General features: G+C 45.5%; 1 protein-coding gene across 14 annotated transcripts in view; it reads right to left on the bottom strand.

Annotated features, from left to right (window-relative positions):
* The window catches only part of OPCML (opioid binding protein/cell adhesion molecule like), a 1152901-nt gene that overhangs the window by 552551 nt on the left and 585039 nt on the right, over nucleotides 1–15311 (bottom strand). For 9 of the 14 annotated variants that reach the window (XR_004270746.1, XR_004270747.1, XR_004270745.1 and 6 more), the window contains exon 1: nucleotides 4308–5253. The exons of 1 other annotated variant lie outside the window; for it this stretch is intronic. Coding sequence is in view for 10 of the 13 variants with exons in the window: in XM_032284818.1 (XP_032140709.1) it covers nucleotides 4308–4474 (167 nt within the window). In the remaining 3 variants the exon portion in view is untranslated. Of the gene's footprint in view, nucleotides 1–4307; nucleotides 5254–15311 lie in introns of those variants that run through there. 4 more of the 14 variants (XM_032284813.1, XM_032284814.1, XM_032284820.1 and 1 more) reach the window with 1 other exon arrangement.

Genomic DNA, 15311 nt, shown 5'->3' with positions numbered 1-15311 from the left:
AACCCATATGCTTCCTTTCATCTGATAATGACAGATTGTTCCTATGTGTATACAATTCAATTAAAGTGTTCCAGGTCGTGGAGTTAGTGAGAGGTAGAGTAAGAATCAATCCCAGGTGCCGAGGCCCCCAAACACAGAGCTTTCTAGGGCATTAACATAGCCAGTGAGGTGCAGCCTCACATGGGGGAGATGATTTCTTGGGAAGCAGGGACACGGGATAAGCCTTGCTTAGAGGCTCTAGGGCCAGAAAGGGCTTTAAAGCAGTGTTCTCAGTTCTGGCTCCACATTAGAAATACAGGAAAAGATGCCATCAGTGGCTACATCCATGCCCAAATCCAGGAATTTTGACATCATCAATCTGGGAGCCTGGCAATGGAATTTCTAAAAAGCGTCCCAGATAACTCCAACTAGGTTAGTGCCACTAGTTGAGAGGTCCTTTATGGACCTGTCCCTGCTTGAGTGTCTTTTAATGTCTTTGTCTTCCCAGACTAGGAGGAATGCCTTTGCATTCGCCCAGTCCTTATTCAGCGTGGGCAACTGAAACATTGAAATGGAAAAATCATGCATTCGTTTTAAATAGTCTAATGGCTACTCAAAATTTTCTAATTTACATAACAGAAAAAGGAGCTGAAAGTGGGTGCAAAGTACAGAAACACCCCCAGGCAAACAACAGAACTTTATCTGTGGAAACTTTACTGCCTAGGTTGCTTTGGCAAACTCCCCTGCTCAGATTATTCCTTGGCAGTAGTTAAACCTCAAGTACTTGGTTTTGAACGGATTAGCTCAGAACCCCAAATGAAAATGCAGGGACGTTTTAGAAAAGAGCCATTAAGCATAATCCGTATCAGCAAAACTGATTATCCTGCCGTTGAAATAAAAAACACAAAAACAAAAGCGAAACAGAAAGAAAACCCAGTATGTTGGTGGGAACTTTGCCCACTGAGTGGAATGGTTACAGCAACAACCTTGCCTCTGTCTCACCGCAGCCCCTCAAAATGTTCATATACATAGATGATGTGGACCCACAGAGGAGCTCAGGCAAACTTAGAAGAGATTAAGGCCTATGAAGAAAGCACAGCTGGCCATCATCCATTCTGCTGAGATGGCTTAATAGACACCAGCTGACCACACTGAGTATCCTGGGCTCCTTTCCCCGTGTGGGTATTGATTCGGACACATGACTTCTAGATTCTTGTCATATCTAATCTAATGGAGAGGCACAGAACATTTTGAACCCAACAGCAGATAATTGTAATGAAGTGATTCTGGCCAAGAGGGCCCATTTGTAATAATGAATTCAAATCAGATTCATGGAAGCTATAATTCAACCAAAGTGAATAGCACCTTCATTTTCCATATCATCTCTCTTACAAGAGGGCAAAATAACTCAATATTCAAATAATTATTTTTACTTTTCAAGTACCCCTATGAAGTAGTTATGAGGAAGATAATATTGCCTCTCTTATAGAAAATGAGTTTCATCCACGTTCAAAACTTCAGTGTCATTCTTCGGCACAGTGTTTCCTAATGTCCTTCAGAGCAATCAAAGACCTGTCACAACCAAACTGATATCCCAAATGAAGGAAATCATTCTTCTCTAAGCTGTGCAATTTTTCACCGGGAAATTTAAAGGCAGACCCAGCTTTCTTGACTCCTTTGCTTTTTCTACTGTGTCTCTGACCTCCTTACGGGACTTCGATCAAGACTTAGAAACAGATTCGAGATAATTTAATTCAGGACAGCCCACATTAAAAGGGCTTTCTGTGGCTGATGGGCTTGGGTATCATTCAGTGCTTTTTGGTGATCCCGAACATGTGATGCACTTGGAACACTCAGTTTCCAAGTAATGAATCCCTAATGAATGTCTTTAAGGAGACAAAAGAATAAGAAAACATACTTTAGAATTACAACTTATAAAGCAAAACTCACCACCAAATAAAACATGGAACGTTTATCTAGGATTGGGGCCATGGGCTTCCAGAAACTGGAAGCATGGCCTCTCCCTCAGAGTACTGGCAAATCAGCTGTTTGTTAAGATGGGCACAAAACCGTTAACCAAAAGAGCGAAAGAGTGTGAAAACAAAAGGAGAGAGATGGGGACATATAAAAATTGGCAAAAGGTGTTTATGTTCTTTTAAGAAACACCGTGATAGTAGTGAAATCAAATCCTTAAAAATTCAAGGAATAAGAAGACTTACTGATGAAGACAAAAAAGAAAGAAGATAATGAGTAATAGACAGCAGTATATATTATGAGAGCATCTGATAAAAATGACGGAAGAAAATAAAAGAGAAGATGACATGAGCTAGGAGAGCGAGGCTTTAAAGAGATTAAAATGTAGAAAATGTGCTGAATTTCTCTATTCTGGGGTAACTGTATAGAGGAGAGGCAAAATCAACATGAGATGTGTGCTTACTTTAAAAAAAAATTACACATGCAATCAGGTAACAGGCAACAGTGAGGCTAGAACATGTAAGTTGTTCTTTTTTTCTGCAAAGAACAAAAAGCAACTATTCAGCTTTTCTTTTTTTATTCCCATCCTCATTCCCAAGCCCAGCTGCTCAACATTGGAATTGAAGATCATGAAAACAGGCCAGCAGCTAATAAAAATTGGTAGATCAAAGCTGGCCCTCTGCTGCTGGAATAGTCTTATTGCATCTCAGAAAGCAGAAAGCTCACGTTTTCAAGTTTCTGGTTTAACTTGGGAGGACAGAAAGAGCACAGAGGATTTCGGAAAATTCAACACTGACATCCTACTCAACGCTAGACCTCTTTGCCCCCAGTGATACAATAGATAGTAAAAAGGTACATGGCAGCATTAACGTCCCTAAACACTATGTAACAATATGTACTGACATTTCCTTGGTTAACATGTGTAACTCATGTGCTACTCATATCTTTGAGCCAACTGGTCCGCTGCAAATGCGTATTGGGAAATGTTCCCTGATTCCTCAGGGAACCTTCTTTGAAGCAATGAAATAGGGATATTACACTTTAGTCTGGGGCAGGCTGGGCAATACCCACATGGCCTGGACTTTTCCCTTATGTCAACCAGGAAGGGCCTCCCTATTTGCTTCGGGCTTCTGAGAAACAGCACACAGCATTCTGAGACCTGTTCTCTAAACTGAAAAGAAGGTCCAGCTAGAACCACCAAAGTGACAGAATCCAACCTTCACCCTTGGGCTTAGGAAAGAATTCCAGTATCCCAGAGACCTGTCTTTCCTCTCCGAGGGAGAGGCTTGCCTAGATGCAGGAAAGGTTCCACTAGGAAAGCCAAGGGAGAAACAGGAAAAAACCCCACCCTCACACTCTCCTTGGAGAAGCCAAGCATTTTGGCTGCAGAATCTGGGTCAGGATGTTTTATCTTCACCATAACCATCAAAGTCATAGGCAGGGCGAATGCATTCGCCTTGTGTACGTCGTGAGGCATAGTTAAGCTGGGACGTCCCTGAATCTGTCTCCTAGGACCAGAACTGCCTCATTAAAGGGATAAAAGATGATATCTGCTGAGCTGGTGGAAAGTGGTGGCTGCATTTTTATTAAAGTCTCTGCTGCAGCAAGCCCAGTCCCTAAAGGTTCATATTCCACGATTCTCCACCTCTCTGCCTGGAGCATGCAAGTGATTCTCTGTAACTCATTAAGGTAAAACAAAAAGCTCTCCTATTGTGCTTTTCACACAGGAGTGATGCTGTTGCATAAAAGCTACATGTTTCCTTTCCTTGGCCCCAGTCTGCAAAAATAAAACTGCTCTCATAATTTACAATAGGGGCCCCAGGAGCACCACACAGGTTTGGCACGAGTGCTGGGTCTTGAGCAGACTCACAACGGGCTGTGGCCTGGCACTGGTAATTCCACAGCCTTACATTTGAGGTGCATCTCTGATAAGGGCTTAGCCTGGTGTTTCTGAGGATTATCCTGCCTCATCACATACCTTCTGGCCTGTGACAACCATCCAAGGGGCACAGGCTAACCACCCAGCGTTTCAACTCCATGCCCTCATGTTCTCATCTTGGTGCCCACGCTGGAGAGAATCTAGCCTGTCATGGCTTCATAGAGCCATGGAGTCCCACATGTGGACTTCAAGATTCACGCTTAAGATCCCGGACCAACAAAGCCAGAGCAAACGACAAACCTGTCTAGGGGCACTGCAGTCGGCACCCATAACAACGCGCAAGCGAGCGCCCCACGGGCCCGCACAAGGCCCTCTCGCGCTCCCATCCCTCACGGAGCCTTTGGCCCCTCTCCCGTGCCCTCCCCGGCGACCGCAGCCCAGGGGCTCGGGCCCCCGCGGAAGGACGGCTCCCTACCTGAGGGTGGCGCTCTCCCCCTGCCGGACCGTCACGTTGTCCATAGCTTTGGGGAAGGTGGCATCTCCGCTGCGCACGGGCACTCCTGTGGGTACAAGGAACAGCAGCCTGAGAGACACGACCACGAGGCACTTCCAGGGCAGGAACAGGTACCCACAGACCCCCATCCTCGACAGCCACAACTTCCCAGAACTCCGGCAGCCGCACGGTCCTGGTCCCCCACCCCGCGCGCACCAGCCGGCTCGGGAAGCGGTGCGGGGAGGCGGAAAGGGGCAGAGCTCGCCAGGAGCAGGGGGAAGGAGGAGAGAGGAGTCCAGGCGCTCCGGAGTCTTAAGAATTCTTCCTCAGATCCTGCCTCAGCTTGCCAGCCTAGCAGAACCAGATGCCCCCTCCTGCATCCAAAAAGAGCTTTCTCGACGCTCCCCTGGGGAGGAGGGAGGCAGCCAGGAGGGGAGAGGAGGCAGCAAGGTGCGGGGATGAAGGTCACAGATTGCGCTTTCTCTATCTCTCTCTTCGAGACGCGACTTTAAGATTCAGTTGGGCACGTTCTGCAGTGCTCTGGCATCAAAAGTTTATAACCCAAAGAAGAAGGCAAGTATCTCTGACATACAGGAGCTGTCATAAAAAGCTGCGGCTTCAAGAAGAGGAGGAAATGTTTTATTAGATCACACACATGTACAGATGTACGTGTCCCCCAGCCCCAAGTCTCGCGTCTGGAGCCCCAAGGCGGCAAAAAGTTCCAAGTGGGGACGCGCAGCCGGCGCAGCCAGGGTCCTCCGGTCGGTGGCCGTCCTCCGCAGCCCGGTCGGCGACTCGCGGTCAGCCCGGGGAGCGCCGCCCGGCGCAGGCTCGGGGCGCACGGGGAGCTGGGCGGACGGCGGCCCCCGCCTCCTCCGGGGACGCGGCACGGGACGCGGGGACGCGCGGACGCCACGCTCAGCGGCCGCCCCCGGCCTCCGCGCCGCCTTCCTCCCGGGAGCAGCCCCGACGCGCGCTGGCCCCGACCGCCGGGGTTGTCATGGCAGCAGCTCCATCCCTGACCGCCGCTTACTCCGGGAGCCGCCTCGGAGCGAGCCGGCGGGCGGGCGGCGCGGACTGCGCGCTCATCTCGGCGGGCGGGCGAGGGGCGCGGGGCGCGGGCGCCCACCTTGAACCCCGCCGCGCCCACCGGGCTGAGGATGCCTGAGGGGATGAGTCCGCACTGTGCCCGCTCCGCTCGGTCCCGACACCCGCGCCAGCCGAGAGAAAGCGGCGCCCCTCGTAGTGGCTCCCCTTGCGGAGGGGTGGGGTGGGGAGAGCGGGGAGGGAGAGGGGAAGGCGGGAGAGGGAGTTCTGGGGAAAGCAGCAAATTGAAAACTGACACTGGCACCTTCCCTCGCCGATGCCAGCGTAGAAGTTGCCGAACCCCACCCTGGAGAGATGAACTGCCCTACCCACGCCCGGTGGAGCACCGGTGTGTGTGTCCACCGCGCTGCGGCCGTCCCCACCCAGCCAAGTGCTGGCGCGCTGTCCCGGGCGGGTGCGCAGGTGGAGTGGACCCACCTCTGAGGACCCACGTTGGAAAAGCCCGTGCCCCTCCGCTGGATGTCTGTCCCCCAAAGTGGCAAATCTTAATTTCTCCTTACAACACAGCATGCAACACTGTCCCGGTCCTACACCTTATCGTGGCAAACAGCAAGAGCTGGGAAAAACACAGGCAGATCCTAAAAAGTACTAGGACTGATCCTCCTAAAATCCCTCACAGGAAGTGGCGCCTCAGTGGTGCTGGGAGGGGACTTGTGGTTCGGTTCTCTAAGAGGCCAGCCTCCCGGTTTCTTTAGTCTGGGATTTGCCTCTTCCCTCTCTAACCACCAGAGCTCCGCTTCCCTTGGGCCCCTCCGGATTCTCTGCTCCCCTGGCAGAAGCCCCCCCCCCCCGCCTTGTATTCTAATTTAGTGGTTGCTATGTGCATCTGCTGTACTGTATTTTTTCTCAGAGCCTTTTGTTAAATTAGACTGGGCTCTGCACAATTGGCAAAACGAAATTTAATTCAAAACTAAGCATTAAGCTCTTATCGTTTATTACTTTAGTTGCTGAAGGATACAAAAGCATACTATTTGCTTTCAGTTCTGAGAGACTGAGCACAAATAAAAACTGTCCCATTCCCCATTCTAAAAGGGTTGGCCCACATATATGTGTAGGTCTAAAATTTTTAATTAGAGCATCTTACCTAGAAGGGAGAATACTTATCGCTAATCATATCAGCTATAGTAAAACATATACAGTCATATGCCACTTAATGAAGGAGATACAGTCTGAGAACTGTCTTTAGGAGATATTTGTCATTGTGTGAATATCCTAGAGTGTACTTCCATAAACCTAGAGGCTGTGGCCTACCACACACCTAGGCTGTGTGGGAGAGCCTGTTGCTCCCATGCTGCTGTACTGAATACTGCAGGCAATTGTAACACAGTGGTAAGGATTTGTGTATCTAAACACGGAAAATGTGCAATAAAAATACGGTACAAAAGATAAACAATGGTACATCTGTACAGGACACTTGCTGCGGACAGAGCTTACAGAGCTGGAAGTTGCTCTGGGTGAGGCAGTGAGGCGGTGGGGAATGAGGGCCTAGAACATTGCTGCACACCACCGTAGCCTTCATAAATGCTATGCAATTAGGATGCCCTCAATTTATAAAAATATATTTTTTTTTCTTCAATAATAATTTTAGCCTACTGTAACTTTTTAACTTTATAACCTTTGAATTTTTCTTAACTTTTTACTGTTGCATAACATTAACTTAAAACACAAGCACATTGTACAGTTGTCCAAAAATATTTTCTTTCTTTGTATCCTTATTCTAAGTTTTATTCTACTTTATTTCCTTTTAAACTTTTTTTTGCTAAAAACTAAGACACAAATACAAATACACACATTAGCCTAGGCCTACATAGAGTCAGGACTGCCTTCCTCCTCTGCATCTCCTCACACTGGAAGAGCTTCAGGGGCAGTAACGTACATAGAGCTGTCATCTCCTATGATAGCAATGCCTTTTTCTAGATACTTCCTGAAGGATCTGCCTGTGGCTGTTTTACAATCACTTTTTTAAGATAGGTAGCAGGAGCACACTCTAAAGATAGAAAGTATAGTATAGTAAATATAAAAACTAGTAACAGTCGTTTATGTTTGTTATCAAGTATTATGTACTGTACATATTGGCATGTGCTAGACATTCATTGGACTGGCCACATAGTAGGTTTGTTTACACTGCCATAACCACAGACACATGAGTAACACTTTGAGCTAAGACATTAGGATGGCTACAGTGTCACTGGAGGATGATAATTTTTTAGTTCCATTGTAATCTTTTACATACCACTGTCACATATGCAGCCTGTCATTGACAGAGCATCGTCATGCAGTGCACCACTGGGTTAGATCCTTTCCAGAAAGCAGATATGATCAAGGTGGCAGTGGGGTCCAGCTCTCACTCATAAGCTCCTGGGGTACAAGGCTATGGGGAGTTGTGATTCAGAGAGGGGAGGCTGAGGGCTCAGAAAGCAGCCCCACAACATATTTTGGGATTTCCTACCAGCTTTCATAGCATATGTCTTTTCTGAAGACTTGAGTGAGCCCGGGTTTCCTGATCGATTGACATTGTACTTGAACCTCTCAACTCTGTGAGTTCTGGTCCAGTATCACCAGACGGGAAAGGCTCTTTTCGTGCTTTAACTTGTGTAAAGCTAGAGAACCTGAGGCCGGGCTTATGAATTTCTTCAGTTGGAGGGTTTGGAGCTTGAACACAGGTGGGTGGCAGACGTGGAGTTGGGTCAGGCTGCCCCTCAATGCCTGCAGCTGTGCCACTCGGTTGTAGGGTCTTCAGATCGCCTCCTCTCTCCTACACCTGCTGGTCTTATTGCTTCTTAGGAGACAAAAGTGGGGCAGTTGCTAAATCAACTCATAAAAGATTGCTGGAGACAGGAAGAGTTATTACAGAAAAAGAGAAAGGCTAAGATAGCATGAGGCTCCCCATAGGAAAAGAATGGCTGAGGCAAGTAAAGAAGAACAGCAGAGATGGGTGGAAGTGAGGTGTAAATTTTCTTAGCAATATATAAGTGTTGCCATTGCGAAAAAATAAACCAAGTATCCCATTTTTTGCAGGACTGGCTTCCCTGAAATAAGGTACCTGGAGTCCTGAAGAAGAGGACCTGTGTCTACTTTCTTCTGTAGCAGTGTTTCATAACTCAGTATTTCTGAGTGGATAAACGGGCTCAACTCATGGGCTAGCAAATCAGAGAAATGACTGGAAAGGCCTCATGTCATGTTAATCTCTGTGAGCCTACAGTTTTGTGGGAGAGAGTTCATTCCCCTGTAGAACACTGCTGTGGACTAGTGTGTGCATTTATAGAATATAAGGCTGAGACCAAATTGAAAATGGAAACAGAAAATGAACTGGGGCTCACAAGGAACGAGGACTAAGTAGTTTATGTCAGAACTTTTCTATGAAATGCTTGGCTGAGTATCACGACAGGGTGGCCCCTAGCGAAACCCTCTCACATACGTGAAAACATATATAAAGACAAATTAACCTCATGACTAAGAGTGTAGCTTGGGTATTTCTTACCGGAAATGCTTGAGATCAGAAGTGTTTCAGATTTTGAATAATTTTTTTTCCCATTTATTTATTTTATTGCATTATAGGTTTTGGGGTACATGTGAAGAACATGCAAAATTGTTGCATAGGTACGCACGTGGCAGTATGATTTGCTGCCTTCCTCCCCATCACCTACATCTGGCATTTCTCCCCTTGCTATCTCTCCCCAGCTCCCCACCCCCCCATCCCTCCCCTATTTTTCCCCAACTGACCCCAGTGTATAGGCTCCCCTCCCTGTGTCCATGTGTTCTCATTGTTCAACACCCGCCTATGAGTGAGAACATGCGGTGTTTGATCTTCTGCTCTTCTGTCAGTTTGCTGAGAATGATGGTTTCCAGGTTCATCCATGTCCCTACAAAGGACCCAAACTCATCGTTTTTGATGGCTGCATAATATTCCATGGTATATATGTGCCACATTTTCCCTGTCCAGTCTATCATCGATGGACATTTGGGTTGGTTCCAGGTCTTTGCTATTGTAAACAGTGCTGCAATGAACATTCGTGTGCATGTGTCCTTATAGTAGAACGATTTGTAATCCTTTGGATATATACCCAGTAACGGGATTGCTGGGTCAAATGGAATTTCTATTTCTAGGTCCGATTTTGAATTATTTTAAATTTTGGAATCCTTGCATTATACTTACTGTTAAGTATTCCAAATCTGAAAATCCCAAATTCAGTATGCTCCAGTGAGCATTTCCTTTGAGCATTCTTGTCTGTCCCCAAAAAGTTTCAGATTTTTGGATTTGGGATGCTCAGCCTATACTACTTCTGAAATTGTTCTGTCTGCTTAGAGACTGACTTGTCATCTCTCTAGCTGCCTAGCTGCCACCCAGGAATACCTATCCCACCTGTGTTATAGGCTTTGAGGCTTCTTGACATGTACCCAACATGTTTTAAAATCAAGGCTGGTAAGATGACAGACACAGAGACAACTGCCTTGAAAGATGAGTTTATTCCTAACAGTTCCCAAGGGGAGGGGCACACCATGCCATGCTGGACCACCTGGGGAGGCACCAGCATTGCTCAGGAGGCAGGAGTGAGAGGAGGGCCTAGCATGGGATCTTTATTGTGATTTCCATGGGAATAAATAAGGGAGGCAAGGTAGGCAAACTTGAGCAAGCTTAGGATGGTAAAGTTTGAGTATTTCTGGCAGGCTCTGTGTTACGAGGTGGGGGGTGGTTCTGGTTGTTCTGTACCTGGCCCTGGGGTGATCTAGGGCAAGAGAAATATTGATTTGGTATGTGACCATTAAATAAAAGAAATGTGTGGGGTATGGGTTTTGGACGGATTGGTTTGCTCATATAGGGCATGCTCATGAGCAACTTTTTATTATCTCTAGGAATTAGCTAGCCCTAGGAGGGACAGCCTTTGCAGAATTAGCAAGACCCAGGATATCGAAGCATCATAAAATACAGAAAATAAAAAACATGATTAATATAAGGAACAATTAATGAGATAATGGATGCAACAGATAGCCAGAGGACTTGGGACATTGGAAAATTTAATAATCATAAATTGTGGTTATATAACAAAACTCCCATTTTCACATGATAACAATTTTTGACCTGAAAAAAGATGTGAGTGAAAGGTTACAAATGTCCTATGTACAAACTAGAGATTCTACTCAGACCTACAAAAGTCTCATTTATGACAATTTGTAACAAAATGCAAAGTTGGATCGTGATTGCAGGGTGGTAGTGATCACAAGGGAGACCAGTGGCTAGCCAGAGAAAAGCAATTGTGAACACGCTTGAGAATAGGAATCCTTGCCAGAGGGAACTTTCTCAGATAGGAGAAAGAGGAACAGAGGCAAAGAGCTGTAAAGAACTCTAGGGATTTCCAGGTCAGAATTCAGGTGACTGTAGCAACTTGAAACTGACAGGTAGTTTCTGGAACCTGGAGAAGATAGAATGTCCCAGAGAAGCTGGATGAAAAGTAAGGCAACCCACCTGGAAAAAACACCCGTAAAAAGTCTAATCACATTATCCCTTCTCAAGTTGGTTTAAATAAGATTGCGTGCCTATAACATTCCTACTTATATGTTGCCTATGTCTGCTGATGGAATGTAGCTCATGACACTGAAGAGATGCATCCTGTGAGAAGCAGCTGAACTATGGTGCACACGACTCACGAATCCACAGTCATGGAGAAAGACAAAGGGAAGGTGGGCCTTGTCGGTCAGCAACTTCTGTTCAGAACCCAAGCTATCCTGGCTGCCAGAGCCGACCGCTGACTACTGCTGCCGCAGCTGCTTTGAGTATGGATGGATACTTCTAACCAGTATCCTGGGCTGTGAAAACTCTCTTACTTGTGGCAGGACATGATCTGCCTTACAGCCTCACACAGAGGGGGATAACCAAGACTAACAGTCAAGGAAAGAAACCAATTTAAAAATGACCAAAAAAGTAACGCAATTTTCACTTATTCATTTATGAATTCATTTGTTCATTCTGTAAATATGTGTTGCACACCTATTTTATGTTGGGCACTGTTCTCGGGACTGGGGATGCGTCATCAATGAGATCAGCTTTATTATATGCTTTTCTGCAAGGGTGTGTGAGCAGTGTTGAAGCAGGGAGAGACCATAAAAAATAAATAAATGCAAATATTTAGATTGTGCTACAAGCTATATGATTTTTTTTTTATTTAAGTGTGATGATGCAGGAAGAGTGAAAAACCAAATTGTCAGGGGAAGCCTCTCTGAAGAGGGAGCATTTGACCTGAGCCCTGACCGATCAGCCAGGTGAAGGCTGCAGCTAAGCAAACAAACACCATAGAGGCATATGACAGAGGTAGCCCACTAGACCCAGGGACAGATCAAGGTGCAGCTGCAGTGGGCCTCGAAGGCCACAGTAACTGTTTTAGAACTGATTCTAAGTGAAGTAGAATAACTTCTGAAACATTTCAGTAGAAAAGTGATGGGATGTGATTGATAAAATTTTACAAGTCACTTTGCTATGTAGGGGAATAGATTTCAGGGGTACAGAGTGGAAGCAGAGGGCATGACAGGAGCAGCAGAGGCCAGAAACCATGGCAGTGGCAGTGAGGAAAGAGAATTATGGAGAGCTGAGGGGTGCATTTCGGAAGAATAGTAGTCAGGACTTCCTGAGAGTTGAGATTGAACAGAAGAGAGGGATTGAGGAAGATTTGGGTAACTAGCTGCATTTTACAATTTCTTGCAATGTGGATGACAGCAGGAGGAATGGGTTTAGGGAGGCAGGAATTGAAGAGTGAGTAAAGAGTTCTGATTAAGTTGTGAAGCTATCACCTCTATGAGACAGTCAAATGGAGACATCAGAGAAAGGGATTTGAAACTTAGCATGGAGGGCTGAGGGTGATACTATTGTTTCGTAGGAAGCTTGCTTTCCTTATTACCATAAAAATAGCGATAAAGCTCTGTTGTGTGCATTTTTGGAAGGGGGTATATTATCCATGGAACTCTCAACCTGAATCCAGAGGTTCCTCTGCCTTTGTTCGTAACTTGGACATAGGCCTCTTCAGCCAACCCTATGAGACGTAACGTATTTCACTCCATTTAGTAATCTCTTAATATATCTCCTCTACTTGGCCACAACTCACTTTTTGAGAGTAGACTCCATTGACGATGAGGCCATGAAGTTATCACTGTTTTTAAGAAAACAGGAAAATGCTGGTCGCTGACTCTTAATGGGTCAGAGGACCTGGGTGTAAGACCTCGGCCTGTTTTGACTTCCTGCTGTGATCTAGGTGGACTGCATGCCTGTGTTCTAGAGTGCAGTGGGAAAGACTGGAGCAAGCACAGGGCAGTCAGGCATCAGCCCCAACCCCACCTCTGCAGCTCACTATCTGTGGGACTTTACACAAGCTCATTACATTCACTCATCTTCCAGCTGCCACCTCTGTAAACGGAGACCACCACAGCAATGAATTTGTAGAATACTTGTGAGTGAATGTCTTAGTCAGCTCCAGCTGCCATAACAAAATATTACAGACTTGGTGACCTCACAAAAATTGGCTTTCTCACAGTTGCACAGGCTGCAAATCTGAGATCAGTCTGCCAGTGTGAACATGCTCTGACGAGGGCTCTCTTTCTGGCTTGAGGCAGCTACCTTCTTGCTCTGTGCTCACATAGAAAGAAAACTCTCTCTGTTCTCAGAAGGTCACCAATTCTAAGGGATTAGGGCCCCATCCTTCTGACCTCTTTAACTTTAATCACCTCCTAAAAACCTTATCTCCAAGTAGAGTCACATTGGTGCTTAGAGCATCAACATATTAATTTTGGGGGCCATGATTCAGCCGACATCGGTGTTAAGTGAAATACTGCATGTAAAGTCATTAGCATTGTGCTTGGCACTCACTAAGTCAATAATAAATGCTAGTTATTACTGCCTGCAGAAAGAGGCTTAAGTGCCTATTGTCACAGGTTTCTTCTTTAAAGTATCTCTGTGGGTGGATAAGCTATACAGAGCAAGACGGAAAAATTCCCAAAGTATCCAAAGGCTTTTTTTTTCTGTGTGTATGTATAATAAAAGAAACAGGACAGGTCTTTCTCTGATTTTGGAGAAGGCTTTAGAATTAGAAGTTGCCTAAAAATGTAAAGGTTTCCATGGCTATGAATAAGCTTCCATTTTGCCCTGGAGGGGCTGTCCAGATGAGGATGGCTATTGGGGAATTTGGGATCTCACAGAACTATCTGAATTTATCTAATAAAATTTGTATTCAATTATAAAAACCATTTCAAACTGTGTTATTCATAAATAAGGAAGACTTGCAGCTTGTGTTTATCTGAGAGAAGATTGTACCCAGCTGTTCTATGTGTATATCAGGGAGACATATAAACTGAGAAGCCTGGGTTTAATGAATATTTGTATGACGGGAACCAACCTAAGTCAGTGTGGACCCAGTGGAGTGGAGTGGCTGAGGAGACACGGTAGCTTAGCTTGAGGAAGGTGTCTCTCTGGGGCCCTCTGATCATGGTGCTGTAGTGAACTCAAAATGTTTTGTGGTGAACAGAGTGGTAAGAGCTGCCTGGGGCTTCTGTTTTTAGGCTAAGAAAGTCACAAGAAAGGGAATCACATACCACAGAACACAACACCTTGTATAAGACACAAGCACTCTCCTCTAACAAACCCAAACCAATCCCTATATAATAGCTGCTTGCACGGTTGATGCAAGAAATCCATGTGGAAGCTTGCTTCTCATTCTTATTTACACTCTTCCAAAACTGATGCAATACACATTCAGTGGTTTTCCTAGTCAGCTGCTGACCTAAGGTCAGAATTCTGGCCCCTTAAATCCCAACCTGTTCCTCTTTTCCATCACAGACCACATCATATTCTTTTCAACCTAGAACGCATCTGCTTGGACTGATGGAACGAACAGACATTATGCATGAATTAAAACTCCTGACTTCCAATCCCAGCTCTGCTACTTCAAAGCAGGGTGATCCTCTGAGTTAGCGTCCCCACCTCTGTGAGAGCTTCCTCACAGGACAGCTGTGAGCACGATGATGCATGTGAAAGGGCCCTTCCCAGAGCCTGGCATGATGGCAGCTCTTGATGATGGGAAACATTCAATTCCTTTCTTCCATCGTTAATGCCAAAATGATGAAGTTGGCAAAACCAAAGCAAACAAAACAACAAAAAATAGCCAAGTAGGCAAACAAAAGCAACATGACAACAACAAAAAAAAACTTTAGAATAAACAAGCCAACCTAAGTCATATAAGATTTACACTGTAGACAGATATCTATGAGGTTCCCCAAGACTTAAAGAGTGATCCATTGAGAGCTTCAGAATCTAGGGAGTATAACATCAGGCCCTAGCTTACTCTTTTTCCTTCCAAGTTTCTGTGTGCATTGCATACATGTAAACTCTCTCCCTCATTAGAATTGCAAGGTCCCCAAGAACAGTGTTTATTTTGCTCATCACTGATTCCTCTGCTATAGACTAGAGCCCAGTATAGAGTAAGTACTCAGCAAATATTTGCTGCACGAGAGAACTGATGTCCACTCTCCACAGTTTGCAGAAACTATGTGAAGCTGTCAGCCAAAGACCCAATGCCATTCCCACTAAGGAACTCTCTCAGTAACTCTCTCCTTCCCTCTCTGGCCCCCAATGCCTCAACAATGGGGAAGCATGGGCATTAACTACATTAAAGCATTTCATTCTAGAAAGGCTGGAGACCCCTATAAAGGGACCAATTTCCGCAACCCATACAATAAAATCAGCCTCATTACTTTATAGTCACACTTCATATAGTTCTATAAATCAAATAACAAAAACCATTATATTGAGACCTACAAGCCATAAAATGTGTTTTTTAAATGTTCAGTACTATTACTACAGTCTTACCACAGTATCTAACAGAATGACCATGACAGATG

Source organism: Sapajus apella, unplaced genomic scaffold (genome assembly GCF_009761245.1).
Source record: "Sapajus apella isolate SASKATOON/1434 unplaced genomic scaffold, GSC_monkey_1.0 scaffold16, whole genome shotgun sequence".
Taxonomy (NCBI): domain Eukaryota; kingdom Metazoa; phylum Chordata; class Mammalia; order Primates; family Cebidae; genus Sapajus; species Sapajus apella.
Note: the sequence above shows the minus strand (reverse complement) of the source record. Positions and strands in the feature narration are given on the sequence as shown.